Source organism: Saimiri boliviensis, chromosome 6, assembly GCF_048565385.1.
Source record: "Saimiri boliviensis isolate mSaiBol1 chromosome 6, mSaiBol1.pri, whole genome shotgun sequence".
In the NCBI taxonomy this organism is placed as follows: Eukaryota; Metazoa; Chordata; class Mammalia; order Primates; family Cebidae; genus Saimiri; species Saimiri boliviensis.
The window spans coordinates 72582541-72610027 of NC_133454.1; the positions used below are offsets into that span (position 1 = coordinate 72582541).

At 38.2% G+C, this 27487-nt stretch overlaps 1 protein-coding gene across 4 annotated transcripts in view; it reads left to right on the forward strand.

Moving 5' to 3' along the window:
* Positions 1-27487, forward strand: part of FCHSD2 (FCH and double SH3 domains 2) — a 299879-nt gene that overhangs the window by 146689 nt on the left and 125703 nt on the right. For all 4 annotated transcript variants that reach the window (XM_003923427.4, XM_074400964.1, XM_074400966.1 and 1 more), the window contains 2 exons: positions 2470-2524; positions 3371-3499. In XM_003923427.4, the coding sequence (XP_003923476.1) occupies positions 2470-2524; positions 3371-3499 (184 nt within the window). The remainder of the gene's footprint in view (positions 1-2469; positions 2525-3370; positions 3500-27487) is intronic.

Sequence of the window (27487 nt, forward strand, 5' to 3'; positions counted from 1 at the left end):
TTTAGATCTCCATTGGGAATATACTGTCATGGTCATTTTTAGGAACTTGTTTTCTTAAACTCTTAAGGAGCCTAGAACAGAGAATTGGCAGATTTGTAGAGTATAAATAAACACCTAATTTAGCCACAGCCCACAGGATGAACACGAGCACAGTGGAAGGCTGTTTCTGAGAAGCGTGGATTTGATAGGGTGTAATTCACAGAGCTGATCACAAGGAATGGCCTTCTAACATGGCCCAAATTCAGAGGGGTACAGCAATTTCGACACACTAATGTTTAATTTTTCAACTATAGAATAAGAAATGCCTCTTTATCTTCATTTATTTGCTGTTTGTTGAATAATTACTTTATATTGGGTAAGGTGAGTACAGAGATGAGTAAGGTAAGCTTTGTGCCCTCAAGGGGTTTAAAGCCTAGAATTAGAAACTCAAAGAAATTTAAGTACCTAAAGTCACTTAATAGTAACTGATAATTTATTTGCAGTAGTAATGTGGAATCACTTTTAAGAAAGCATAGAAAATATAGAGGTTAATTTCACCTAATGATAAAGGACACCTTCATAGAAGAAGTGATATTTGGATAGAATCTTGAGGAATGACTATAAATTTTCTAAGTAGAGATGAGGAGGAAGATCAGGAAGGGGAAAGTAAACTGTACTACCTATAGTTTGGGTAGATGATTTGATAGGTGGTGTGCAGATGCACACATTAGGAGAGACCATACAAGGAAAAGGGATACAAGTTGAAGGAGATGATGAATTTCATTTGGAATATGTATGTTCTGAAGAGCCTGTGAAACATGGGTGAATGTGTTTGAAAGGTAGTCAGATATCTGGCACTTAAATGAGCATTTAAGCCGAAGATCTCGCTTTGAGCGTCAGTTGCCTATCAGATGGTTAGTTACAATAATAAAATTCCATCTAGAGTAGATGAGAAGTTGAGTTTGGAACCCCAAGGAACATTAATTTTGAAGGGTAAATGGTGAAGAGTAGCACACAGTATAGTTCATTATTTGTGTAGTGTTTGGGTGTAAAAATCCTGCCTTATTTTTTCTAGATTGCAATATTTGAGAACAGGTACTGTCTTATTCTATCACTAATACCTACTTTAATACTGCATATGAAGTATATTAGGATTAGGAAATAAAGCAGAAGCCAGAAACTTAAAATCTTGTATTGGAAGATCTAGATGCAACTCAGCCTATTTGGATAATGACTGTAAAAAAAAAAAAGAGAGAAAGAACTGGGAATATCCCCAAACAGTCTTATTCTGAAAAGGTTTTCTCAGAGATTTGAGTTTGTGGCCTTACTCGAGAAAATGAGTAGGAATATGATTAATAAAAATAAAATAATTATGAAATCTGACTATGGCAAGGTAAAAAATAACAGGAATCTTTCAAATCCAATTATTATTATTATTTGTTTTGCAGTGGGGAAGTAGTTGGGCTGCATATGTCTTCATCCCTGAATGTTTTCTCTTGTTAGAAAAATAAGAGTCTGCTTTTCCTGTCTTCTTCACACTGGCTTTGCAAAAACTAGCTGCTCCATCATCCGATCCCAAATTGGCCAGCAACTTTACTTTGTGGGGCATAGCTGCCAGCACATACGTTGAATTCTCCCATGGAAATCACCCTGGCACTGTAGTCAAGACAAACGTTGCAGCTTTAAAAAAAAAAAAATCACTGGTCCTGGGAGTGTTGCTTGTTCCCTAGCATTTGTCTGTTGACATTCTCCATATGGTTATCTCTAGCTGTTTGGGTAAAATCAACATGCTTGTAGTACTGATTGTTAGGTTATGGTTACTCTCCCAAACTGAGAAGGATCAAGGGAGATAAGAACACAAGAAGGGGAGAAGATTACATCATACAGGGCAGAGAGTCCCAGGACTTTCTCATTAAGTTCAGACTATCCCCTAAGAGCAGAGGGGGCACACAGACAGGTACCCATACACAAAGTACTTTTAGTGGGGGCAATAATAGAAGTAAGGACTTTGTAGAGCCTGTTGATTGCATTATTGCATTCCCGGTCTTGTTAGAGCCTTTCACACACAGCCCCAGAAGCTTGCTGACACTTGCCTCCGTAGGTTGCTTGTCCCTGGGTCTCTCTAACCTTTGCAGGAACTAAAGTGTGTGAAGTTGTATGATACTCAGAATAGCCTATAGTTTGACGGCTCTTGTTTATTAGGAGACACCAATATATTTTGGTGTGTGTTTTTTTGGTAAAGTTGGTTGTTTTTTTTTTGGTCATTCTGGATATTTTTCTTATATTAATCTCAATATTTCCTGTTTTACCATAATGTTAAATTCTTCCTGTAGTAAAATAAAGGAAAGTAATTATTCTTGGTTTTCCATTTTTTATTCTTTGTTAGAACAGTATCTTGAAAAGAGGTTATTTTTAAAATGTAATAATATCATATTTAGTAATTTTACTGTGATATAATTTATTAGACATACTTTTCTATTTTTATTACAGATCTAAACTTAGTCTTTTTCAATCAAGAATCAGTTTACAGAAGGCAAGTGTAAAGGTGAGTTTTCAATAAGTGTATTTCATAACTGAGAAACCTCTTAGCTTGTAAAACAGAGAATTGGATCTTTGAGGGCGGAAGTAGATTATTTTTACCTTAGAGAAGCATTTTAAAGTCACTGACTCAGGAAGGAACTTTCCTTCCCAGTTCACGGGGATTTTTCACTCAGTTGTCAACACCTTAGACACAGCTTACTTCTCAAGACTGTGTTAAGGATAAGTTTCTATACCTTACGTTCTTAGGTAGCCTGTTGTCTTTACCTCTTAGTCCAAGAGACTTAATCCAAGGGCTTTGGGAAGCTCTACAAAATCTATTTCATTTGGATTTAGACCCCTGAGCAGATATTCTGGGCCAGATGTGAGTGAGTTTTTCCTTCAGAAACTTCACACTGTGGAATGCCTGATTAGTAAGCTTAGAGACCTGGCTGTGGCTGCCAGGCTCCAAATTAGCATGCAGTTCATCTGGTACATTAGTAGTGCAGATTTTTAAAAGATTATTTTCCAACTCCACTAGATTTATCCATGCCTTTGAAGATAAGGTACTTAATTTTATAACCTTTATTTACCCATTTGAATAAAATGAGCAAAATATTTTTAAGTTATCTACAAAATTTTAGAAGTATGTTAAGCAATTATTTGAAAATGCTCCTACCCTGTATAACAGTTCTAGTCACTGTTTCATTTCTCAGTAGTAATGAATAATTTTTATGTATGTATAAAGTTTTTCCCACATGGTTACCTCTATTCTTGTTGGGGAGCCATTAATTGCAAACTAAGAGTAGGATTCCTATGTGTTTTGCAGTACAATATCAGTTTGCAGTGATTATTTTCTTTTGCTATGTTTTAGTTAAAAGCCCGGCGATCTGAATGTAATTCCAAAGCTACCCATGCAAGGAACGATTATCTTCTTACCCTAGCAGCAGCAAATGCACATCAGGATCGCTACTATCAAACAGATTTAGTTAACATTATGAAGGTAATACAGCTTTCATATCTGTGGTAATTTTACTTCATTAAAAACAAAAACTCAGGAGTTGGGTGTTGGGTTTGTGGGATTGAATCTATAGAAGAGTAGCCAGACTATGTTGCGTTTCATTGGAAGATACTTGTTATTGTTTGGGTAGCATCTGTTTCAGATAATTTGGATTAATTGTTAGCTAAGAAAATGTTTACAGACAAGTCACAGTGAAGGATTATATTTTTCCCTAGGTGTGGCAAACATTTGTTGTCTAGTGCTTATTGATATAGAAGATAAGAGAAATAACTCTTAAACTGAGAAACTGCTGCTGAGCTCTTTTCTGAGACTCATGTCATTGTTTCAATAAAATATTGAAGATTCTGCCTAGCTTCGGTATTTTAGCATAATTTTTTGTTAGCCTGTATCTGTAGTTTCTGAAAAATTTTTATAAGTTTTATGCAAAATAATATTAAAATTTTATTTTTATAGTGTATCTCTTTGCCTGAATTTTTTTATTAATTAGAATTTTGGCCACAACTATGTTTAATGTTAATTATGAGACCTTTTTAAATTTTGATATTTTAGAGACAAGGTCTCGCTCTGTTATCCAGGCTGGAGTGCCAGTGGTATGATCACAATTCACTGCAGCCTTGAACTCCTAGGCTCAAGCAATCCTCCCACCTCATCCTCCTGAGTAGCTGGGATCCAGGCACGTGCCACTATGCCTGATTGCTTTTATTTTTAGAAAAAAGAGTCTTGTTATGTTGACCAGGCTGGTCTCAAACTCCTGGCTTCAAGCAATCCTTCCTCCTAAGCTTCCCAAAATGCTGGGATTACAGGTATGAGTCATTGTGTTTGGCTATTTTTTATTTCTAAAAAACTTAGATTTTTAAAAATTTCAATAAGTTTATCCTGAATTTATAGGTAAAATTGCACATTACTATTTGACAATTTTGAGCAGCCTATGGGGCAAACAAAAGAATATGTTCAGCAGCTATATGAAGATATCTGTCTTCTGGGTATATGTTGAAATGCAGATAAATTAAATTACAGTTTGTGTACCCAAACTTGATAATAGTTTTTCCCTGTTTATATCACCTATGATGTGTCTTTAATTTTCACTGAAGTAAAGCGAAGAGGTTGGAGGAAAAGGAAACCTTTTTATTCTGTTGCCAGGTTTCTTCCTTGTTGCTGGCAGACAAGTTCTGCTTTGGATTGTCATTCTCCTGTTTTCTGAAAACCCAAACATTTTATCATTTTGTTTTTTCTTTTATTTTCAACCCATCCTCCTCAGAGGTATTGTTTTTAATAACTAAGAAACAAACACATTGCTGTAGTTAAATTGCTTAATTTACAAATCAGCAATTGTGAATGGGGATGCAGCCAGAGCAGGTACTCTTTTTTCTATAATAGCTCTGGGAAAGAGGTCAACTCTGGCCAGAAACCATAAGTTCTTTCCTTGAAAGTAGAGATGGGACAGTTCCTGGAACCTTCAGGCAAAAACAAGAGTGTTGAAGGTAGTCAAACTGGACTAAGAAGTATCCTATTGTAAAACTTTTTTTCTTTGCTTTTTGCTCACTGCCTGAAATCCCCTTTTCCTAGCTTCTGTTGTGACTTCTGCTTGTTAGAATACAGGTTAGAAAATACAGAGACATTGTTTTGTCATCTCAGATGAGAACTCTGCATATATTTTCCATAAAGCATTAGACTTAGAGGTTTAGGTGTTTGTGTGTGTGTGTGTGTGTGTGTTTGTGTGTGTGTGTATGTGTATGTGTATATATATATTTTTGTGTGTGTGTGTGTGGTGTGTGTGTGTGTATATATATATATATATATATATATATATATATATATATATATATTTGAGACAGGGTCCTGCTCTGTCATACAGGCTGGAGTAGAGTAGCTTGAATATGGCACACTGCAACCTGAACCTCCTGGTCTCAAGGGATCCTCTTACCTCATCCTCCCATGTAGCTAGGACCACGAATGTATACCACCACACCCAGATAATTTTTTTATTTTTTATTTTTTTAGAGACCGGGTCTTACTTTGTTGCCCAGGCTAGTCTTCAACTCCTGGGCTTAAGAGATCCTCTCACCTCAGCTTCCCAAAATGCTGGGATTATAGGGGTGAGCCACTGGGCCTGGCTGGTTTTAGTATCATATTAGGTATTACATAGTGCTTCAGAATTACAAGGACCAACAGTTTGAAACAGCGCATTTACTAAAGATGATTTTTAACACAGTTTGCACTTAAGGTTGTGATTTGCTATATCCTATATATGTCTACTATTATATCAAAGCTGTATATTTTTCCCTATGAACATTTTTAAATGAACATTATATCAGCTTAAGCAAAGCGAAAATAAAATTCTATTTTTTTAAATCGGATCTGTAGCTAAAAAAGATGGCCTTCAATAAGCCAGGGAAGGTACATTCTTATGTGGGGTATCTGCTGTCTGCCTAAAACAAAGAGAAAGTTAAAGGGCCTGTCCAACTCACAAATTAGTACATGTTCTTGAACTTACTTTGAAGTATTCATGCTTATATTTGATCAGTATTGCATAGGTTATGCTTTGGAGTACTGATTTAATGAAATATTGCAGGGTACTAAACTGATTAAAAATAAAGGCAGGGATCCCTCCTGTCCCTTAAAAATGAGAAAATGTATTTTCAGTTTTCATATACTGTGTATTAACTCATTTTTTCCTCATGATAATTCTGTAGTCTACAGTACTGGAAAATTCCTGTCAATCATGCTGTTAGCTACCTAGTACATTTGCATCATTGAATTGACAGTGGCCCTTAGATGCCTTTCTTGGAGATATCTGTTGTTCTGAATTAATGTTAAGGAGATAGCTGTTTTTCTGAATTAATGTTAAAGTGATAAAGTCCTAGTTAGAATCTTTTAAAAAATGACATGCATAGCTTAAAAGTAAGATATTTGGGACTGGGCAGGTGGCTCACGCCTGTAATCCCAACACTTTGGGAGGCCAAGGCCTGCGGATCGCCTGAGGTCAGGAGTTGGAGACAAGCCTGGCCAACATGATGAAACCCCATCTCTACTAAAAATAAAAAAAAATTTAAAAAATAGCCAGATGTGGTGACTGACGCCTATAATCCCAGCTACTCAGGAGGCTGAGGCAGGAAAATCACTTGAACCCGGGAGACGGAGGCTGCAGTGAGCTGAAATTGCACCATTGTACTGCAGCCTGGGCGACAAGAATGAGATTTTGTCTTAAAAGAAAGGGGGGGTCGTATTTGATTGGTTGATTTAACCATACACGTTTAAGGGCCTCTTACAGCATGCTAACTACTGAGTTAGGCTTTTGGAAGAGACAAAGATGAGTTAGACACACTCCTCATCCTCAAAGAGCTCAATATGGTAGGAGAGAGAGAGAGATACATATATATAGATGATTGCAAATTAGAGTGATGGAAATCACTTACTGCTAGAGGACTGTGGTTAGTAATAATAATAGCTATCTTTTTTATTGCTTAATATTGCCTTGGCATTATCCTAACCACTTAATAAATGTTACCCTTTCTCATTTTGTTTGTTATCCTGGTTAAAGTTCACAGCTCATTATTTAAATAATACTGTAAGTTATGCTCTTATCTTTGTCCTTTTTCAAATGAAATGAAATCTCAACTCTGATGAACCCCCGTAACTGGATAATCTGTATCTAAGCAGCCAAGTACTGCTGAAGGAAAGTTTCAACAGAGCAGATTCATGATCACAAATTAACAGAGGAACCAGTGCAGCAGTCTGAACACTGCTTAGATAGCCTACTGTCTTTCCTTAGTTAATGTTTCCTACTGTTTTTAACAATTATTTCAACTCTTCCCTCCTCTTCAAACTCCAAACTTACCCCTTCTCTTTTATGCTTAGCAGTTGGGTTTTCTTCCTAATTTACAGAGATAATAGAAACCATTGGAAGGCAGCTTCTTTATTGTCCACTATCGGCTTTGGATTATATCTCATCCACTCCTGCCTTCTTAGGGATCAAAACATTTAATTATTCTCTGTTCTCTTCATATTTCCTGGATGTTCTTTTCTTATATTAGCAGTTATTATCTTGGTGGTAACAACCCTCATTATGACTGTATTTTGAGTTACAATCTTCTAATCTCGACTAGTTGCCCTCTGTGTCCGATGCAAATATTTATCCTGAGATCTCCCTTTATGTCTCTATTGTGTTAGATCTCCAATTTTCTTTATATGTCTTCTTTTTTTTTTTTCTTGATTTACACTATTCTTTGGTAGAGCACATCCTCCAGTACCTTCTTGAGAAAGTGGACATGGAGGTAAGTTTTTTGAGATACTATGTTTATGAAAATGACATACTCTGTACTTGTACTTGGATATAGAATTAAAGGTTGAAAGCTCTTGTCATTCAATATTGGAGTCCATACTTCATTGTTTTCTTGTTTACTGTGTAAGTATTGAGAATCCAAAGTCATCCTAGTTCTTGATTATTTGTATTTGATCTAATTGTTTTTAATTTTTTAGAAGTTTAAGGAATATTCTAAGTGTACCCTTTGATTTCTTGGATTAATTCTTCCCTCTTGTTTTCTCTCTCTGGAACTTCCCATTATTAAGATGTGAAATCTCCTAGCTTGGTTCTTTAAATTTCATTTCTTTCTTATTTTTCATCTTTGTCATTATTGTCTACTTTTTGGGAGACTTCTTTATAGTTCGTTTCTTTTATTGGACTTTTAAGGTTTTCATAATAGTTTTAATGTATGCAGGTTCTCTTTTCTCCACATCCTTACAAGCATTTCTATTACCTGTTGTATTAATTCATTTTCACACTGCTTTAAAGAACTACCTTAGGCCAGGCATGGTGACCCACGCCTGTAATCCCAGCACTTTAGGAGGCCGAGGCAGGCGAATCACCTGAGGTCAGGAGTTCGAGACCAGCCTGCCAACACGGTAAAACCTCATCTCTACTAAAAATACAAAAAAATTAGCCAGGCGTGGAGGTGTGCACGTGTAGTCCCAGTTAATTGGGGGGCTGAGGCACGAGAATTACTTGAACCTGAGAAGTGGAAGTTGCAGTGAGCCAGGATCGTGCCACTGCACTCCAGCCTGGGCGACAGAGTGAGACTCCATTTCGGGGGAAAAAAAAAAAAAAAAGAGGAACTACCTGAGACTAGGTAATTTATAAAGAAGAAAGACTTAATTGACTCACAGTTCCACATAGTTAGGGAGACCTCAGGAAACTTAGAATCATGGTAGAAGGTAAAGGGGAATCAAGGCCCTTTTTAACATGGGGGCAGCAGAGAGAAAGTGAAGCAGAAAGTGCCACTTTAAAATATCAAATATCATGAGAACTCAGTCATAATCATGAGACCAGTGTTGGGGAAATTGCCCCCATAATCCAGTCACCTCCCATTAGGACCCTCCCTTGATAAATGGGGATTACAATTTGAGATGAAATTTGGGTGGAGACACAGAGCCAAATCATATCACCTGTCTTTGGATAAAAGTCATTTGAAGTGGGGTGACATGCTATCTAATTGTAGTTTTGATTTGCATTTCTCTAATGATCAGCGATGTTGAGTACCTTTTTATATGCCTGCTTGCCATTTATATGACTTCTTTAGAGAAATGTCTATTCAGATCTTTTGCTCATTTTAAAAATCAGATTATTAGATTTTTTTTCCCTATAGAGTTGTTTGAGCTCCTTATATATTCTGGTTGTTAATTCCTTATCACATGGATAGTTTGCAAAATTTTTTTCCCATTCCATGGGTTGTCTCTTCACTTTGTTGATTGTTTACTTTGCTGTGCAGAAGTTTTTAAACTTAATGTGATCCTATTTGCCCATTTTTCCTTTGGTTGCCTGTGCTTGCAGGGTATTACTCAAGAAATCTTAGCCCAGTCCATTGTCTTGGAGAGCTTCCCCCAATGCTTTCTTTTAGTAGTTTCATAGTTTCAGGTCTTAGATTTAAGTCTTTAATCCATTTTGATTTAATTTTTGTATATGGTGAGAAATGGGTATAGTTTCATTCTTTCATATGAATGTCCAGTTTTTCCAGCACTTTTCCCCCAATGTATGTTCTTGGCACCTTTGTCGAAAATGAGTTCACTGTAGATGTGTGGATTTGTTTCTGGATTCTCTGTTCTGTTCCATTGGTCTGTGTGTCAGTTTTTATGCCAGTACTATAGTGTTTTGGTTATTGTAGCTCTGTAGTATAATCTGAAGTCAGGTAATGTAATTCCACCAGTTTTGTTTTCCTCTATCCTAATTATTCTGAAGAATAAGATCAGGCCAGACACAGTGGCTTATGCCTGTAATCCCTGCACATTGGGAGGCTAAGGTGGGAGGATCACTTGAGCCCAGGAGTTTGAGACCAGTCTGGGCAGCATAGTGAGACTCAGTCTCTACAAAAAAATTTAAAAATCAGGTGAGCATTATGGCACATCCCTGTAGTCCCAGCTATTAAGGAGGTTGAATTGGGAAGATAACTTGAGTCCAGGAGTTTAAGGCTACAATGAGCTGTGATCGTGCCACTGCACTCCAGCCTGGGTGACAAAGTAAGACCTCATATCTTAAAAAAAAAAGAAATAAAAAGAATAAGTTGATGTTGATAGCTAAATACAAGTATTTGGACAGATTTCTCCAAAGAATATTATTTATTTCTTATGGCAGTAGTGATTAGAACACATACTGAATAGATGATTCTGTATATTATCAGGCAGATTTCTTTGAACTCCAAACTAAAACAAACAAAAAACTGTTGCTAAACCCTGGAAATCGGATAGCTGATTTCATCAGATCTATAGAAATCAACTCAGCTGTTTGTGGCGAGGTAATTTGTTTCTCACATGTTCCTTTTTCATAGCATGTTCTTGTGCAGTATATGAACTAACATTGTTTAGAAGCTTGTGAAGTATTTCCTTTGTGATTTGGATGAGAAAGAATGAGATGCAATGTGTCATAGTAGAAAAGAATACAAACATTAGTTTAATAAAAGATTTTTTAAAAGCATACCAATTCTTTGTTATTATTATTATACTTTAAGTTCTGGGGTTCATGTGCAGAACATGCAGATTTGTTATGTAGATATTACATGTGCCATGGTGGTTTGCTGCATCCATCATCCTGTCATCTACATTAGATATTTCTCCTAATGCTATTCCTCCCCTATCCCCCTTCCCACTGCTATTGCTCCTCTAGCCCCCCACCCCTCAACAGGCCCTGGTGTGTGATGTTGCCCTCCCTGTGTCCATGTGCTCTCATTGTTCAACACCACTTATGAGTGAAAACATGTGGTGTTTGGTTTTCTGTTCTTTCTTGTGTCAGTCTGCTGAGAATGAAGGTTTCCAGCTTCATCCATGTCCCTGCAAAGGACGTGAACTCATCCTTTTTTATGGCTGTGTAATATTCCATGGTGTATATGTGCCACATTTTCTTTATCCAGTCTATCATTGATGGGCATTGGGTTGGTTTCAAGTCTTTGCTATTGTGAACAGTGCCACAGTAAACGTATGTGTACCTGTGTCTTTATAATAGAATGATTTAATAATCCTTTGGGTATATACCCAGTAATGGGATTGCTGGGTCAAATAGTATTTCTGTTTCTAGATCCTTGAGGAATTGCCACACTGTCTTCCCCAATGATTGAACTAATATGCACTCCCACCAACAGTGTAAAAGCGTTCCTATTTCTCCACATCTTTTCCAGCATCTGTTGTCTCCTGATTTTTTCTTTTTTTTTGTGAGATGGAGTCTCATTCTGTCACCCAGGCTGGAATGCAGTGGTACAGTCTTGACTCACTGCAACCTCCATCTTCCAGGTTCAACCAATTCTACTGTCTCAGCCTCCCGAGTGGCTGGGATTACAGGCACATGCCACCACACCGGCTAATTTTTTGGTATTTTAGTAGAGACGAGGGTTTCACCATGTTGCCCAGGCTGGTCTTGAACTACTTAGCTCAGGTAATCCACACTCCTCAGCCTCCCAAAGTACTAGGATTACAGGCGTGAGCCACTGCATCCAGCCTCCTGATGTTTTAATCTTCACCATTTTAACTGGCGTGAGATGGCATCTCAAAGTGGTTTGGATTTGCATTTCTCTAATGACCAGTGATGATGAGCTTTTTTTCATGTTTGTTGGCTGCATAAATGTCTTCTTTTGAGAAATGTCTGTTCATATCCTTTGCCCACTTTTTGATGGGGTTGTTTGTTTTTTCTTGTAAATTTGTTTAAGTTCTTTGTAGATTCTGGATATTAGCCCTTTGTCAGATGGTTAGACTGCAAAAACTTTTTCCCATTCTGTTGGTTGCCAGTTCACTTTAATGATAGTTTCTTTTGCTGTGCAGAAGCTCTTAAGTTTAATTAGGTCCCATTTGTCTATTTTGGCTTTTGTTGCCATTGCTTTTGGTGTTTTAGTCATGAAGTCCTGGCTCATGCCTATGTTCTGAATGGTATTGCCTAGGTTTTCTTCTAGGATTTTTATGTTGTCAGGGCTTATGTTTAAATCTTCAATCTATCAGGAGTTAATTTTTGTGTAAGGTGTAAAGAAGGGATCCAGTTTCAGTTTTCTGCATATGGCTAGCCAGTTTTCCCAGCACCATTTATTAAATAGGGAATCTTTTCCCCATTGCTTATTTTTGTCAGATTTGTCGAAGATCCAATGGCTGTAGATGTGTGGTATTATTTCTGAGGCCTCTCATTGTCCCCTCCTTCCTACCCTTCCCAGCCACTGGTAACCACTGTTCTTCTCTACTGCTGGATACATGTCTAAATGAAAGGAAATTAGTATGTTGAAGAGATGTCTTACAGTACTATTCACAATAGCTAAGATGTGGAATCAACCTAAGTGTCCATTAGTGGATAAATGGATAAAGAAAATGTGGTATATGTACATAATGAAATATTATTCAGCCACGAAAATATTGAAATCCTGTCATTTGCAGCAACATGAATGACCCTGGAGGACATTTGTGAAATAAGCCAGGAACAGAAAGCCAAGTTCTTTTTGGCTTTTATGGCTAAACATAAATTCCAAATATCTTCCTCATTCATATGTAGGATTATGTAACTCATCTCTTTTATTTAGAGTCATGGCTCTTCTGGTTTCTCTGTCATCTCTAGCTCTTGTACCTCTGATTCACCTAATGTCTGTTCACTTAATAAATTAGCATGGAAATCTTCAACTCTCAAGCTTGGCTTACTGCTTCTCTTGCTTTATATCCTTTTCATTTTAAATTCCTCTTTCTTGGAGAGAGTAATCATTTGACTCAATTCCTATAAATACTGTTTGATTCTCAAATCTATCTGCAGCCTTGCCCTTTAATTATCCATATTTGTGCCTTTGCCATTGGTACATGTGACTACTTAAAGTAACTAAAAATAAATCAGTTTTAAAATTCTGTTTCTCAGTCACAGTAGCCATATTTCAAGTGCTCAAAGGCCACATGTGTCTAATGTCTACCATATTGGACAGTGCAGATATAGAACATTTTCATCATCTTAGAAAATTCTATTGGACAGCAGTGCTCTAAAGCTTATTTTGTTTTTACTTGTTATGGTGTGAATGTGTCCTCTAAAGTTCATGTGGTAGAACCTAATTCCCAATGCAAAAATATTGAGAGGTGGGACTTTTAAGAGGTCATTAGGTCATGAGGGCAGAGCCCTCTGAATGGATTATTGCCATTGTTATGAGAGTGAGTCATTTATTACAGGATGGTGTTCCTGATAAAAGGAGAAGTTTGGCCCCTTTCTGCTTTCTCTCTTGTGCTCTCTTGCTTTTCTGCCTTCCACCATGGGATGATAACAGCATGAAGGTCCTTGCAAGATGCAGGCTTCTAGACCTGGACTTCTCAGCCCCAAGAACCATGAATCAAATAAAGGTCTGTTGTTTATAATTAGCCGGTCTGTGATATTCTGATATAGCAACAGAAAATGGACAAAAACATTTGTTTTCTACCATTTTCCCATTATCTGCTGGTCATTTTTCCCAATAGCCATGTCTATGGTTATATTTGATTATTTCACAATTTAATTGCTTCTTAATTTGCACTCTAGATCTTTAGTTGTATCTTGTTAAAGAACAGAGGTTTTGGCAAACATTTTCTGTAAAGAGACAGTTAGTAAATATTTTAGGCTTCTATGTTGTGGTTACTCAGTTCAGCTGTTTCAGTACAGCAATTGACAATATACAAACAGATGAATGTGGCTATGTTCCAATAAAACTGTATTTACAAAATAGGGTGATGGGCTGGATTTGGCCTACAGGCCTTAATTTGCTCACCCTTGTTATAGAACTTTAAAAACTGTTATGAATGTTCTAACTATATAAATATGCTGAAGATAATAAAATGAGTACCCATTTATCCAACCACTAAGCTTCAAAAATGAAACTCTCTCAGTACAGTGGAAACTTCCTATGTGACTCCCCCTAAAACATCTCCCTTTTGTTTAACACATTGTAATCACCACTCTGACAGTTTTAGATAGTATCATGCCCTGTAATGTTATGCAACTTGCATTTTTCCCACTCAACATTGTATTTGTTGAGATTCATTGGTATGGATTTTTAACTTCCTTTATCTTTGCTATGTAGTATTTCATTATATATATATATATCATAAATAACTTACCCATTTTCTTAATGGAAATTTTAGTTGTTTATTGTTTTACTGTTATAAACAGTGCTGTTATCAACATTATCCCTGGCTTATTTGTGCAAGAGATTACATTATCCCTGGCTCATTTGTGCAAGAGATTCTTAACTGAATATACTTAGAAGTGGTATGTATTAGAAGCTGTACAAAAGAGTGCCAGCTTACAATCATTTGCATATTTGCATCGTTTGCATATCATTTTAAGCTCAGGAAGCATTTAAGTTTGTACTAGGTGATAGGCACTTGGTGACACAGAGATGAATTGGATGTGATCATACCGTCATTGAGCTAGAAACAAGGTTATTCTCTGGTGCCACCTGCAAAGGGCTTGTGGAATATGAGGTAATAGATTCTTTCCCTGTTACATTGATTATATTATGATTGGTTCCCTGTGACTCAAAAAGATAAAATTAGGATGCTTCTTGCAAGTCTTTACCAAACTTCTAAAGTAATTATTTTGAAATATTTTTAGCAGTGAACAACTTTTTAAAACAAACTACTACATAGAATCTTTATCTATAAAGCAGAAAAAGGAAGTTATTTGGTTAAAGCTTGTGAGCCTGTTTCTTCTTTGTGTGTTTTCCCCACTTCCCATACCTGCCTGTGACAATCTCTACTTTCCCGTGATTCCTAAGGCATCAGGCTGAATACAGGGCACCTTGAAATATAGTTTGAAAACAAATGTTTTAAGACAGGATTTTCCAACTAGCAAATTTCTTATAGAGATGTAAGCCTTACCTAGGTGATCTTAATTTTAGACTTTTTTGAGGTATTCTTATAAAAATATAAATCAGAACGTGGTGATCAGATCACATCCTCCAGAGGTAATTGAATATTACCTAACAGGTAATTGAATATTCTCGTTTCAGAGTTTAATGTCTTGAGCTGGACAATCTACAATAGATGAGGAGTACTGATTCAGAGAATATATAAAACTATTAATGAGAGTATTGTATAGGGTGACAAGAGGCATAAGAAGAAAATTTTAAATCAGTTTTCTTTAAATCACTTTTATTGAGGTACAATTAATATACAATAAGATGCATCTATTTTAAATATAGGGTTGGTTGAGTTTTGACAAATGTGTATAACCATGTAGTCAATATCATAATCACCATCAATATCTGGAATATATCCATCCTTTCAAACTTTCTCTCTTGTTATGTTTTATTTCTGTTGCTATGTAACAAATCACCACAAACTTAGAGGTTTTTTAAACTACCCCTCATTTATTATCTTAGAGTTTTGTAGGTCAAAAGTCCACGTAGGCTCAGCCAGGTTCTCTGCTTAGGGTCTCATGAGGCCAGAATCAAAATGTCACGTTGGCTGCATTTTTGTCTAGAGATCCTGAGGAAGAATGTTCTTCCAGGGTCATTCAGGCTGTTGGCAAAACCCATTTCCTTTTGATTGTAGGACTTAACCCTGTTTTTTTGCTGGCTGTAGTCTGGGGTGATTCTTAGCTTTAGAGGTGCTCTTGGGTCCTTTGCACATGACTCTCCATTACCAAGCCAGCAATAGTGTGTCCAATCCTGTTTGTGTTTTGAATTTCTGACTTTCATGCTACCAGCTAGAGAAAACTCTGCTTTTAAAGATTCATGTGATTATATAATCATAGATAATCTCCCTTTTGCCATTTCACATAGCATAATCGTAAGAGTGATTATGTTCTGCTGACACTCAAAGGAAAGGGGATTATACTAGGGAAAGAATCATTGGGATCATTTTATACTTCTGTTTACCTCAGCAGCCTTCATATATTTTGTTAAATGTAAGCATGTCATATTTCTCAATGTTAGGATTTGTTAAATTCGAAGCATTTCATGTTTCTCAGTGTTACTGCAACTTTTAGGTCTTAATTTTATCTTTCAATTATTTTTATTAATATATAAACATACAATTGATTTTTATATTTTGATCTGTTCCAGTTTCTCAGTGTTACTCTGCATAAGAAATGATTGTAAGGCTTTGTGGCTTAAAACAACAGCATTTGGTTTGCCCTCAAATCTGTACTTTGGGCAGGGGGGTCAGTAGGGATCTTATCTCTGTACCATTCACATCAGCTAGAGAAACTCAAATGTGAAGGTTGAATTCTGAGGGCTTGCTATCACACATATTTCACTGATGCTACCTGTTGACTCAGATCTTCCCAAGGCTGTCAGCTGGAGCTTTTCCACCTGACTTCTTGGTATTGCTTAGACTTTCTAACAATGTTGTGGTTAGGTTCCAAAGGCAAATATAAGGGCAGAGGGGGTTAGGGATACGTTTAGTCTCGTTTAGTATACCTAGCACCAAAACTGGTATTGAACGAGTGAGAAAGGAGAGGTTCAGTGGCCTTTCTTCATGGAATTCTTTTCTTCACAGAGGAATTCGCATCTCACCAGGCTTTGTATGTGAATGGGATGTTAGCAGGCTGTGGCAGCAGAGGGTGGCATTTCATAGGGATGGACTTTTATGAGAAGGAAAGTGAAAGTGACACACAGAAGAAACCAGTGTCTCCATTCATCTTGGAGAGAGCCATGAGAGTGCTAGCAATATCTTTTTTTAAAAATACATATTTTATTGCATTTTAGGTTTGGGGGTACATGTGAAGAACATGCAAGATTGTTGCATAGGTACATACATGGCAATGTGGTTTGCTGCCTTCTTCCCCATCACCTGTATCTGGCATTTCTCCCCATGTTATCCCTCCCCAACTCCCCACCCCCCCACTGTCACTCCCCGAGATCCCCCCCGCACAGACCCCAGTGTGATGCTCCCCTCCCTGTGTCCATGTGTTCTCATTGTTCAACACCTGCCTATGAGTGAGAACATGCGGTGTCTGCTTTTCTAATCTTGTGTCAGTTTGCTGAGAATGATGGTTTCCATGTTCATCCATGTCCCTACAAAGGACACAAACTCATTGTTTTTTTATGGCTGCACAGTATTCCATGGTGTATATGTGCCACATTTTCCCTGTTCAGTCTCTCATCAATGGGCATTTGGGTTGGTTCCAAGTCTTTGCTATTGTAAACAGTGCTGCAGTGAACATTTGTGTGCGTGTGTCCTTACAATAGAATGATTTATAATCCTTTGGATATATACCCAGTAATGGAATTGCTGGGTCAAATGGAATCTCTATTTCTAGGTCCTTGAGGAGTCGCCACACTATCTTCCACAATGGTTGAACTAATTTACACTCCCACCAACAGTGTAAAAGTGTTCCTATTTCTCCACCTCCTCTCCAGCATCTGTTGTCTCCAGATTTTTTAATGATTACCATTCTAACTGGCGTGAGATGGTGTCTCAATGTAGTTTTGATTTGCCTTTCTCTAATGACCAGTGATGATGAGCATTTTTTCATATGTTTGTTGGCCTCATAAATGTCTTCTTTTATAAAGTGTCTGTTCATATCCTTCTCCTATTTTTGAACCGGCTTGCTTGTTTTTTTCTTGTAAATCTGTTTTAGTTCTTTGTAGATTCTGGATGTTAGCCCTTTGTCAGATGGGTAGATTGCAAAAATTTTTTCCCATTCTGTTGGTTGCCAATTCACTCTAATGACTGTTTCTTTTGCTGTACAGAAGTTGTGGAGTTTGATTAGGTGCCATTTGTCTATTTTGGCTTTTGTTGCCAATGCTTTTGGTGTTTTAGTCATGAAGTCCTTGCCTATGCCTATGTCCTGAATGGGTTTGCTAGATTTTCTTTTTCTTTTTCTTTTTCTTTTTTGACATGGAGTTTTGCTCTTGTTACCCAGGCTGGAGTGCAATGGCGCGATCTCGGCTCACTGCAACCTCTGCCTCCTGGGTTCAGGCAATTCTCCTGACTCAGCCTCCTGAGTAGCTGGGACTACAGGCGCGCGCCACCTATGCTCAGCTAATTTTTTGTATTTTTAGTAGAGACGGGGTTTCACCATGTTGACCAGGATAGTCTTGATCTCTTGACCTCATGATCCACCCGCCTCGGCCTCCCAAAGTGCTGGGATTACAGGCTTGAGCCACCGTGCCCGGCCCCTGCCTAGATTTTCTTCTAGGGTTTTTATGGTGTTAGGTCTTACGTTTAAGTCTTTAATCCATCTGGAGTTAATTTTAGCATAAGGTAGCAGGAAAGGGTCCAGTTTCTGCTTTCTGCACATGGCTAGCCAGTTTTCCCAACACTGTTTATTAAACAGGGAATTCTTTCCCCATTGCTTTTGTAAAGTTTGTCAAAGACCAGATGGTTGTAGATGTGTGGTGTTGCCTCCAAGGCCTCTGTTCTGTTCCATTGGTCTATATCTGTGTTCTGGTACAAGTACCATGCTGTTTTGATTACTGTAGCCTTATAGTATACTTTGAAGTCAGGTAGTGTGATGCCTCCAGTTTTGTTCTTTTTGCTTAGAATTGACTTGGCTATGTGGATTCTCTTTTGGTTCTATATGAAGTTTAAGGTATTTTTTTCCAGTTCTGTGAAGAAGGTCATTGGTAGCTTGATGGGGATAGCATTGAATCTGTAAATTACTTTGGGCAGTATGGCCATTGTCACGATATTGATTCTTCCTAACGATGATCATGGAATGTTTCTCCATCTCTTTGTGTCCTCTCTTACTTCGTTGAGCAGTGGTTTGTAGTTCTCCTTGAAGAGGTCCTTTACATTCTTTGTTAGTTGTATTCCTAGGTATTTTATTCTCTTTGTAGCAATTGTGAATGGCAGTTCATTCCTAATTTGGCTCTCTTTAAGTCTTATTGGTGTATAGCAATGCTTGGTTATTGGTTTACAGGAATGCTTGTGATTTCTGCACATTGATTTTCTATCCTGAGACTTTTCTGAAGTTGCTTATCAGTTTCAGGAGATTTTGGCCTGAGACGATGGGGTCTCCTAAATATACAATCAGGTTGTCTGCAAATAGAGACAGTTTGACTTCCTCCTTTCCTAATTGAATACACTTTATTTCTTTTTCTTGCCTGATTGCTCTGGCTGGAACTTCCAATACTATATTGAATAGGAGTGGTGAGAGAGGGCATCCTTGTCTAGTGCCAGATTTCAAATGGAATGCTTCCAGTTTTTGCCCATTGAATATGATATTTATTGGCTGTGGTTTTGTCATAAATAGCTTTTATTATTTTGAGATATGTTCCATCGATACCTAGTTTATTGAGCGTTTTTAGCATACAGGAGTGTTGAATTTTGTCAAAGGCCTTCTCTGCATCTATTGAGATAATCGTGGTTTTTGGTTTTGGTTCTGTTTATGTGGTGAATTATGTGGTGAACATACACAAGTCTTCTCATGTGGGCACTTATTGCTATATTATTTTCCTCTAGAGACTGCTTTAAATGTGTCCCAGAGATTCTGGTATGTTGTGTCTTTGTTCTCATTGGTTTTGAAGAACACCTTTATTTCTGACTTCATTTCATTGTTTATCCAGTCAGCATTCAAGAGCCAGTTGTTCAGTTTCCATGAAGCTGTGCGGTTCTGAGTTAGTTTCTGAATTCTGAGTTCTAACTTGATTGCCCTGTGGTTGAGAGAGTGTTTGTTATGATTTCTGTTCTTTTGCATTTGCTGAGGAGTGATTTACTTCCAATTATGTGGTCAATTTTAGAGTAGGTGTGATGTGGTGCTGAGAAGAATGTATATTCTGTGGATTTGGGGTGGAGAGTTCTGTAAATGTCTATTAGGTTTGCTTGGTCCAGGTCTGAGTCCTGGATATCCTTGTTAATTTTCTGTCTAGTTGATCTGTCTAATATTAACAGTGGAGTCGTAAAGTCTTTCACTATTATTAGGTGGGAGTCTAAGTCTCTTTGTAAGTCATTAAAAACTTGCTTTATGTATATGGGTGCTCCTGTTTTGGGTGCACATATATTTAGATTGTTAGCTCTTCTTGTTGCATTGATCCTTTTACCATTATATAATGGCCTTCTTTGTCTCTTTTGATCTTTGTTGGTTTAAAGTCTATTTTATCAGAGACTAGGATTGCAACTCCTGCTTTTTTTTTTTTCCTCTCCATTTGCTTGGTAAATCTTCCTCCATCCCTTTACTTTGAGCCTTTGTGTATCCTTGCATGTGAGATGGTTTTCCTGGATACAGCACACTGATGGGTTTTGGCTTTTTATCCAATTTGCCAGTCTGTGTCTTTTGATGGGGGTGTTTAGCCCATTTACATTTAGGGTTAATATTGTTGTGTGTGAATTTGATCCTGCCATTTTGATGCTAGCTGATTGTTTTGCCTGCTATTTGATGCAATTTCTTCATTGTGTCAATGCTGTTTACCATTTGGTATGGTTTTGGCATGGCTGGTACTGGTTGTTCCTTTCTGTTTAGTGCTTCTATCAGGAGCTCTTGTAAAGTAGGCCTGGTGGTGAGGAAATCTGAGTAATTGCTTGTTTGTAAAGGAATTTATTTCTCCCTTGCTTATGAAGCTTAGTTTGGCGATATGAAATTCTGGGTTGAAAGTTCTTTTCTTTAAGGATGTTGAATATTGGCCCCCACTCTCTTCTGGCTTGTAGGGTTTCTGCTGAGAGAACTGCTGTGAGTCTGATGGACGTCCCTTTGTGGTAACCCGACCTTTCTTTCTGGCTGCCCTTAACATTTTCTCCTTCATTTCAACCCTGGTGAATCTGATGATTATGTGCCTTGGGGTTGCTCTTCTTGAGGAATGTCTTTGTGGTGGTCTCTGTATTTCCTGGACTTAAGTACTGGCCTGCCTTGCTAGGTTGGGGAAGTTTTCCTGGATAATACAGTATTATCCAGCTTGGATTCATTCTTTCCATCACATTCAGGTACACCTATCAAATGTAGATTAGGTCTTTTCACATAGTCCCATATTTCTTGGAGACTTGGTTTGTTTCTTTTTACTCTTTTTTTCTTTAATCTTGCCTTCTCGTTTTATTTCATTGAGTTGATCTTCAACTTCTGATATCCTTTCTTCTGCTTGGGCAGTTCAGCTATTAAAACTTGTGTATGCTTCGTGAAGTTCTCGTGTTGTGTTTTTTAGCTCGATCAATTCATTTATATTCCTCTCTAAGCTGTTTATTCTCGTTAGCATTTCATCAAACCTTTTTTCAGCGTTCTTAGTTTCTTTGCATTGGGTTAGAACATGTTCTTTTAGCTCAGAGAAGCTGCTTATTACCCACCTTCTGAAGCCTGTTTCTGTCAGTTCATCAGACTCATTCTCCATCCAGCCTTATTCCCTTGCTGGTGAGGAGTTGTGATCCCTTGTAGGAGGAGAGGAGTTCTGGTTTTGGGTGTTTTCATCCTTTTTGTGCTGGTTTCTTCCCATCTTTGTGGATTTATTTACCTGTGGTCTTTGTAGTTGTTTACTTTCAGATGGGGTCTCTGAGTGGACACCCAGTTTGTTGATGATTAAGTTATTTCTTTCTTAGTTTTCCTTCTAACAGTCAGGCTCTTCTGCTGTAGGACTGCGGAGGTCCTGCTTGCCTGGGGCTCACCTGCAGCAGCTGCAGAACAGTTAAGCGTTGCTGCCAGTTTCTTCTTCTGCTATCTTTGCCCCAGAAGCATACCTGCCAGATGTCAGTCTGAGCTCTCCCCTATGAGGTGACTCTGGATATACAGGGGTTAGGAAGCTGCTTGAGGAGACAGTCTGTCCTTTATAGGAGCTCAAGTGCTGAGCTGTGAGCTCCGTTTTTCCGTTCACATCTGCTGGGCAGGTACATTTAAGTCGGCTGCACTAGAACTCAAAACTGCCTTTTTCTCCCCGGGTGCTCTGTCCCGGGAAGGTAGGGCTTTATTTATAAGTTTCTGTCATCCTGTTGCCTTTTTTCACGGCTGCCCTGCCCAGCGAGGAGGCAGCCTAGTCATAGTCTACCAGTAGTCACATTGCTGAGCTGCTGTGGGCTCTGCACAGCTGCCATGTGAACCTCCCTGAAGTCCTGCTTATAGGGTTATAGTTAGAACTGCCTTAGCAGTGGTGGCTCGCCTCTGTAATGGCAGACTCTCTGTGTAATGGCAGACTGCCTCGGCAGTGGCAGACGCCCCTCCGCAACAGAGCTGGAGCATCCCGGGTTCAGCTGTACTTGCTGTGAAACTCAATCCAGAGCATTTCAGATTGCTGGTTTTTGTTGGGGTGGGACTGGCCAAGCCTGATCACCTCGCTCCCTGCCTCAGACCCCTTTTTTTTTCAGTGGAATGGGCAAATCTGTCTCCCAGGTGTTCCAGTCACCAGTTGAAACAGCATCTGGATTTGTGTGATTTCTTGTGTGGAGATCCATTAGGCCAGCTGAAACAGCCACACTGGAGGCTCATGGCGCTTTTTTTGCCCGGGAATCTCCTGGCCTGGCTCCCTGTTTCAGTCCCCTTTTTTTCAGTTGAATAGGCGACTCTGTCTCCCAGGCATTTCAGTCACCAGTTGAAAAGGCGCCCGGATTTGTGTGGGATTTTGTATGCAGTCCTGCTGTGCCAGCTGAAACAGCTGTGCTGGAGACTTGTGGCACTTTTCCACCGGGAATCTCCTAGCCTGGCTCCCTGTTTCAATCCCCTTTTTATCAGTTGAATGGGTGACTCTGTCTTCCAGGTACTCCAGTCGCCAGCTGAAAGGGCGCCTGGACCCGTGTGAGTTTTTTGTGTGGAGACCTGCTGCGCTGGTGACCTGTGGCACTCCTCCACCTGGGAATCTCCTGGTCTGTTGGCAATAAAAATCCATCTGGAAATGCGGCATCCACTCGCCCTCCGCACTCTCACTGGGAGCTGCAATCCAGAGCTGCTCCTAATCGGCTATCTAGGATCCCTCCTCCCTTTTTAAAAAAACGAAAAACAAAATCTCCCTCTATTGCCAGACTAGAGTGCTATGGTGGGATCTCGGCTCACCACAACCTCTGACTCCCTAGTTTATGCGATTCTCCTGCCTCAGACTCCTGAGTAGCTAGAATTACAGGCACATGCCACCACGCCCAGCTAATTTTTGTATTTTTAGTAGAGATGGGGTTTCACCATGTTATGTTGACCATGAAGGTCTCAATCTCCTGATCTCGTGATCTGCCTGCCTTGGCGTAGCAGTAGAGTTTTTAAATGAGGTTGAAAAGAATTTGAACTTGAGGAAATAATTCTAAAATGCCACTAATGTAGCTTTGATTTTTAAAAACCAGCCAAGTTAAAACGTAAACCAATGATTCTTTGTTATCTTAGTTTTAAATGCAGTTTTCTGTAACACATGCTGTTTTTCCATTAGATTTTATTGTAGGGCTTTTAGATAAAAGACAATTTTCATACATTAAAAAAGTCAAAGTATTTTTACTCACTGGATTGTAGACTGTTAGGTTTTGGTAGTCTTCTTAGTTTCTGTAATATTTATTGTTGGTTAAAAACTTGAGGTGGTAAGCACTGCTAGCATTAAATTTGGGGTTAAGAAAGGAAGTGGTATATGGATTATCTGTTCAACATACTTAGCCATTTTTGGCTTTAGTGAACTTTCTTGGTTTGTCAGTCATTTATAAAGTACTTCCCTCTATTTTTCTTTTTCAGATCATCTTGAAAAGGGGTGTTGGATTTATTTTACTAGTATTTTGATGACTGTTGATTGTGGTTCTCAAGCAGATGTAATCATGTCACAAAATACAATAGAGATTATATTTCATCACTGAGGTGCTTAGTCACAGATTAAAATAGTCCCTGGCTACAGACAAGTCTTTTTCTGAGCACAGTCCCCTGTTTCTGTAATAATGAGGGTTAGGTCTCACCTGCTTGTGTTTGGTCTTGTTCTACCTAGCATAACCAACGTGTGTGTTTAAACTGCATCCAATAAAGCATGTAAGCCTGAGAATTTTGCGTCTTTATCACAGATAACATAGTATGGAGTTTGCTGAACTCTTTTTCAGACACGGCTTTATAATTTCTGACTTAATTGCATGTTAAGCCATTTTAATTTTCTTATTAAGTTAACCAGTCAAAATGTACCATATTTCATTGATTCTAGGATTTGGGCTTTTTTCTAATCTTGTAATTTTTTTTATATCAGTGATGCTTCTTGTATTCTTTGGTGTCTTAAACAAAATGGAAGATAATTTTGACTAAAGTTCCACTTTGTACAAGACACTAAAAGAAGTGAAGAAATGGGACAAATACTCTCTAACCTCAAAAAATTAAGACAAATATGGATCTTTTTGTCTCTGTCTCTCTCTGTGTTTTTCTCTTTCTTTCTTTCAGATACATACTCTGAAAAGTTAACTGAGGTGGTAAAACCTAAATGCCAGCTAGCTTTTCTACACAATTTTAATCCAATATTTATTCCTGATATAAATAACTCAAAGCCAAATTAAAGTCAATGAAACCATTCTAACACGATCCAAGAGGGAGAAAGTCTATAGGTGAAGATAAAAAACATTAGAATGCAGTTCCTTCTCTCATAAGGTTTTTGAAGGGAGTAGGTAGAATGTTACCAATGAATTTGACATGCTACTCTGGACAGCTCAAATATTAACTTAGCTCTGACAATGAGGATGAGACATCTGGGGTCTGAGAAAACCAGCCACCTAAGTGATACCCCAGGTATACTGTTTTAAATTGATTTCAAAGAAAATCTATTTAAAGGTAGTAGCATATGTATATATGTGTGTATATCATTAAAACCATGTTTTTCATGTAAGGTGAATCACTGGACAAAGCCTTAATATTATTACCTATCAATTTTGAAGGGAAGGATAACTGGGTTTTGTTTTATTCACCATTTTGTAAAAGTATCTTTTTTTTTTTTTTTTTTTTTTTTTTTTTTTTTGAGACGGAGTTTCGCGCTTGTTACCCAGGCTGGAGTGCAATGGCGCGATCTCGGCTCACCGCAACCTCCGCCTCCTGGGTTCAGGCAATTCTCCTGCCTCAGCCTCCTGAGTAGCTTGGGATTACAGGCACGTGCCACCATGCCCAGCTAATTTTTTGTATTTTTAGGAGAGACGGGGTTTCACCATGTTGACCAGAATGGTCTCGATCTCTTGACCTCGTGATCCACCCGCCTCGGCCTCCCAAAGTGCTGGGATTACAGGCTTGAGCCACCGCGCCCGGCTGTAAAAGTATCTTTTAACATTACTATAATAAAACCATTAAAGCACCACGGAGAAGTGTTGGTCAAAGGATTGAACCTTGGGTGCACAGAAGCACTGCTGGTCTTTGAAGTGAGGATGACTGGTCAGAGCATCCTGACTTATGTAAGCAGGCCTTATGCTTATGGGGTACATAGTTCATGGCCTTTAACCTTGCCAAGAACAGAGAAAGTTTGCAGGGCTTCTGAAATCTCCTACTATCATTTTGGAACTCAGGATAACCCCCAATTTATGGACATTGTAATTTATCATCTGTCAGCATAATGGGAGATATGTATTATTTGGCAAGAAGAGTTCCTTTTCATAGCTTTCCACTAAGATGCGTGTACCACTGTTACTCTGATCCTACCTATTGAAATCCCAGCCCTGGTTAGTCCTCATGGATTTTCAGTGAGACATCAAGACATACAGGTAAGATAGCACATCTGAAAAATGGCCTCTGGAGAGGAGTAACCCTTTCTGAACAAAAGCTTAGGTCAGCCTGAAGGTATTTTTTAGGAAGGTATTTTCTAGGATAATTTATAGTTTTAAATTAAAAGGCAAAGATCTATCAGTCTTGGAGACCGTACTGGGGTTATTTATCTGTAATTATTTTCATTTGTTCAGAAAGTAATTTTGGAGCATCTACATTGTGCCCTTCCTAAAACCTTCAGTGTCTTCTTATTGCTCTTAGGATAAAATTGGAAAACCTCTAAGATAATTTCAGAGACCCTATGTGCTCTGTTCTCTGCCCACTTCTTTAAAAAAAAAAAAAATTAGGTATGATTCACATACCGTAAAACTCACCATTTTAAAATGTGAAATTTAGTGGTTTTATTATATTTACAAGGTTGTACAACCATCACCACTATCTCATTCCAGAACATTTCTGTTACTCCCCAGAAAAGCTCTATACCCCATTGGCAGTCATTTTCTCTTCCCCCTGCTCCCTAGTTCCTGGCAACCTCTAATCTGATTTCTGTCTCTGTGTATTTTCCTCTTACGGTCATTTCATATAAATGGAATCATACAATATGTGGCCATTTGTGTCTAGATTCTTTCACTGCATGTTTTCAAGGTTCATTCATGTTGTAGCATATATTAGTAATAGTACTTTATTATTTTTTATACCTGAATAATAGTCATATTGATATGAATGTACCACTTATTGTTTACTCATTAATAAGTTGATGGGCATTTGGGTTGTTTCCACTCTTTGGCTATTACCAGCGTATCTCTTTATTTTCATCTGTTTCCCCCACTGTACCAGGGTCTTTTTACATATTGCTCTTACCGTCTAAAACAATTCCTCTCTTCACTATCCTCATTTACTTTCTTTTTTTTTTTTTTTTTTTTTAAGAAGACGGGGTTTCACCATGTTGGTCAGGCTGGTCTTGAACTCCCAACCTCGGGTGATCTGCCCGCCTTGGCCTCCAAAGTGCTTGGATTACAGGTGTGAGCCACCACGCCCGGCCCCTCATTTACTTTCTTAACTCTTAATCAGGGTTCACATCCCAGTCCAAATCTATTTCTTTGGGGAATCCTTCCTCAAACTCTATCACATTCCTTTATTATATGTTCTTCTAGCATCAGGTTTCTTTCCTTCAAAATAATCCTTGTAATTTGTAATTATATACCTGATTCTGTTGTCTCTTTGCCTTCTCTTTATCTACCCTTAGTATACTATAAACTTTATGAAAGCAAAATTGTATGTTTTTTGCTCACAGTTTGTATCCCTGGAATCTAGCACAGTAACTGACATATATGTTGAATGAATTCATGCAGGAATCTGTTTGCGTCATTAAGTATTAGGGACACAAAAATGAAAAACCAGTCTCTGTTTGCAGGGAGCCTGCAATGAAGTTATGCAGGCAAGCAAGTAATCATTTTGTAATAATAAGTGCTGTAATTCCTATAGCAGTATAATAAAGTAATATGCATAGTTTAGGCATAATAAAGTAATATGCATAGTTTAGGCTGGATGTGGTGGCTCACGCCTATTATCTTAACACTCTGGGAGGTCAAGGCTGAAGGATCACTTGAGGTCAGGAGTTTGAGACTAGCCTGGCTAACATGGTGAAACATGATCTCTATCAAAAATAGAAAAATAAGCTAGGTGCAGTGGCAGGTGCCTGTAATCCCAGCTACTCAGGAGGCTGAGACAGGAGAATCGCTTGAACCTGGGAGGTGGAGGTTACAGTGAACCAAGATCATGCCACTGCACTCCTGTCTGGGTGACAAAGTGAGACCAACTCCAAAAAAAAAAGCTTAGTTCAAAAAAGAATAATAAAGTGAACATCCTCCTTGCCCTGTAGATGTATCCATCACCCTGGTAGTTATGTTAAATATTCCCATGCTTTTCTTTATTGTTTTATTACACAGGAATTTATCTAT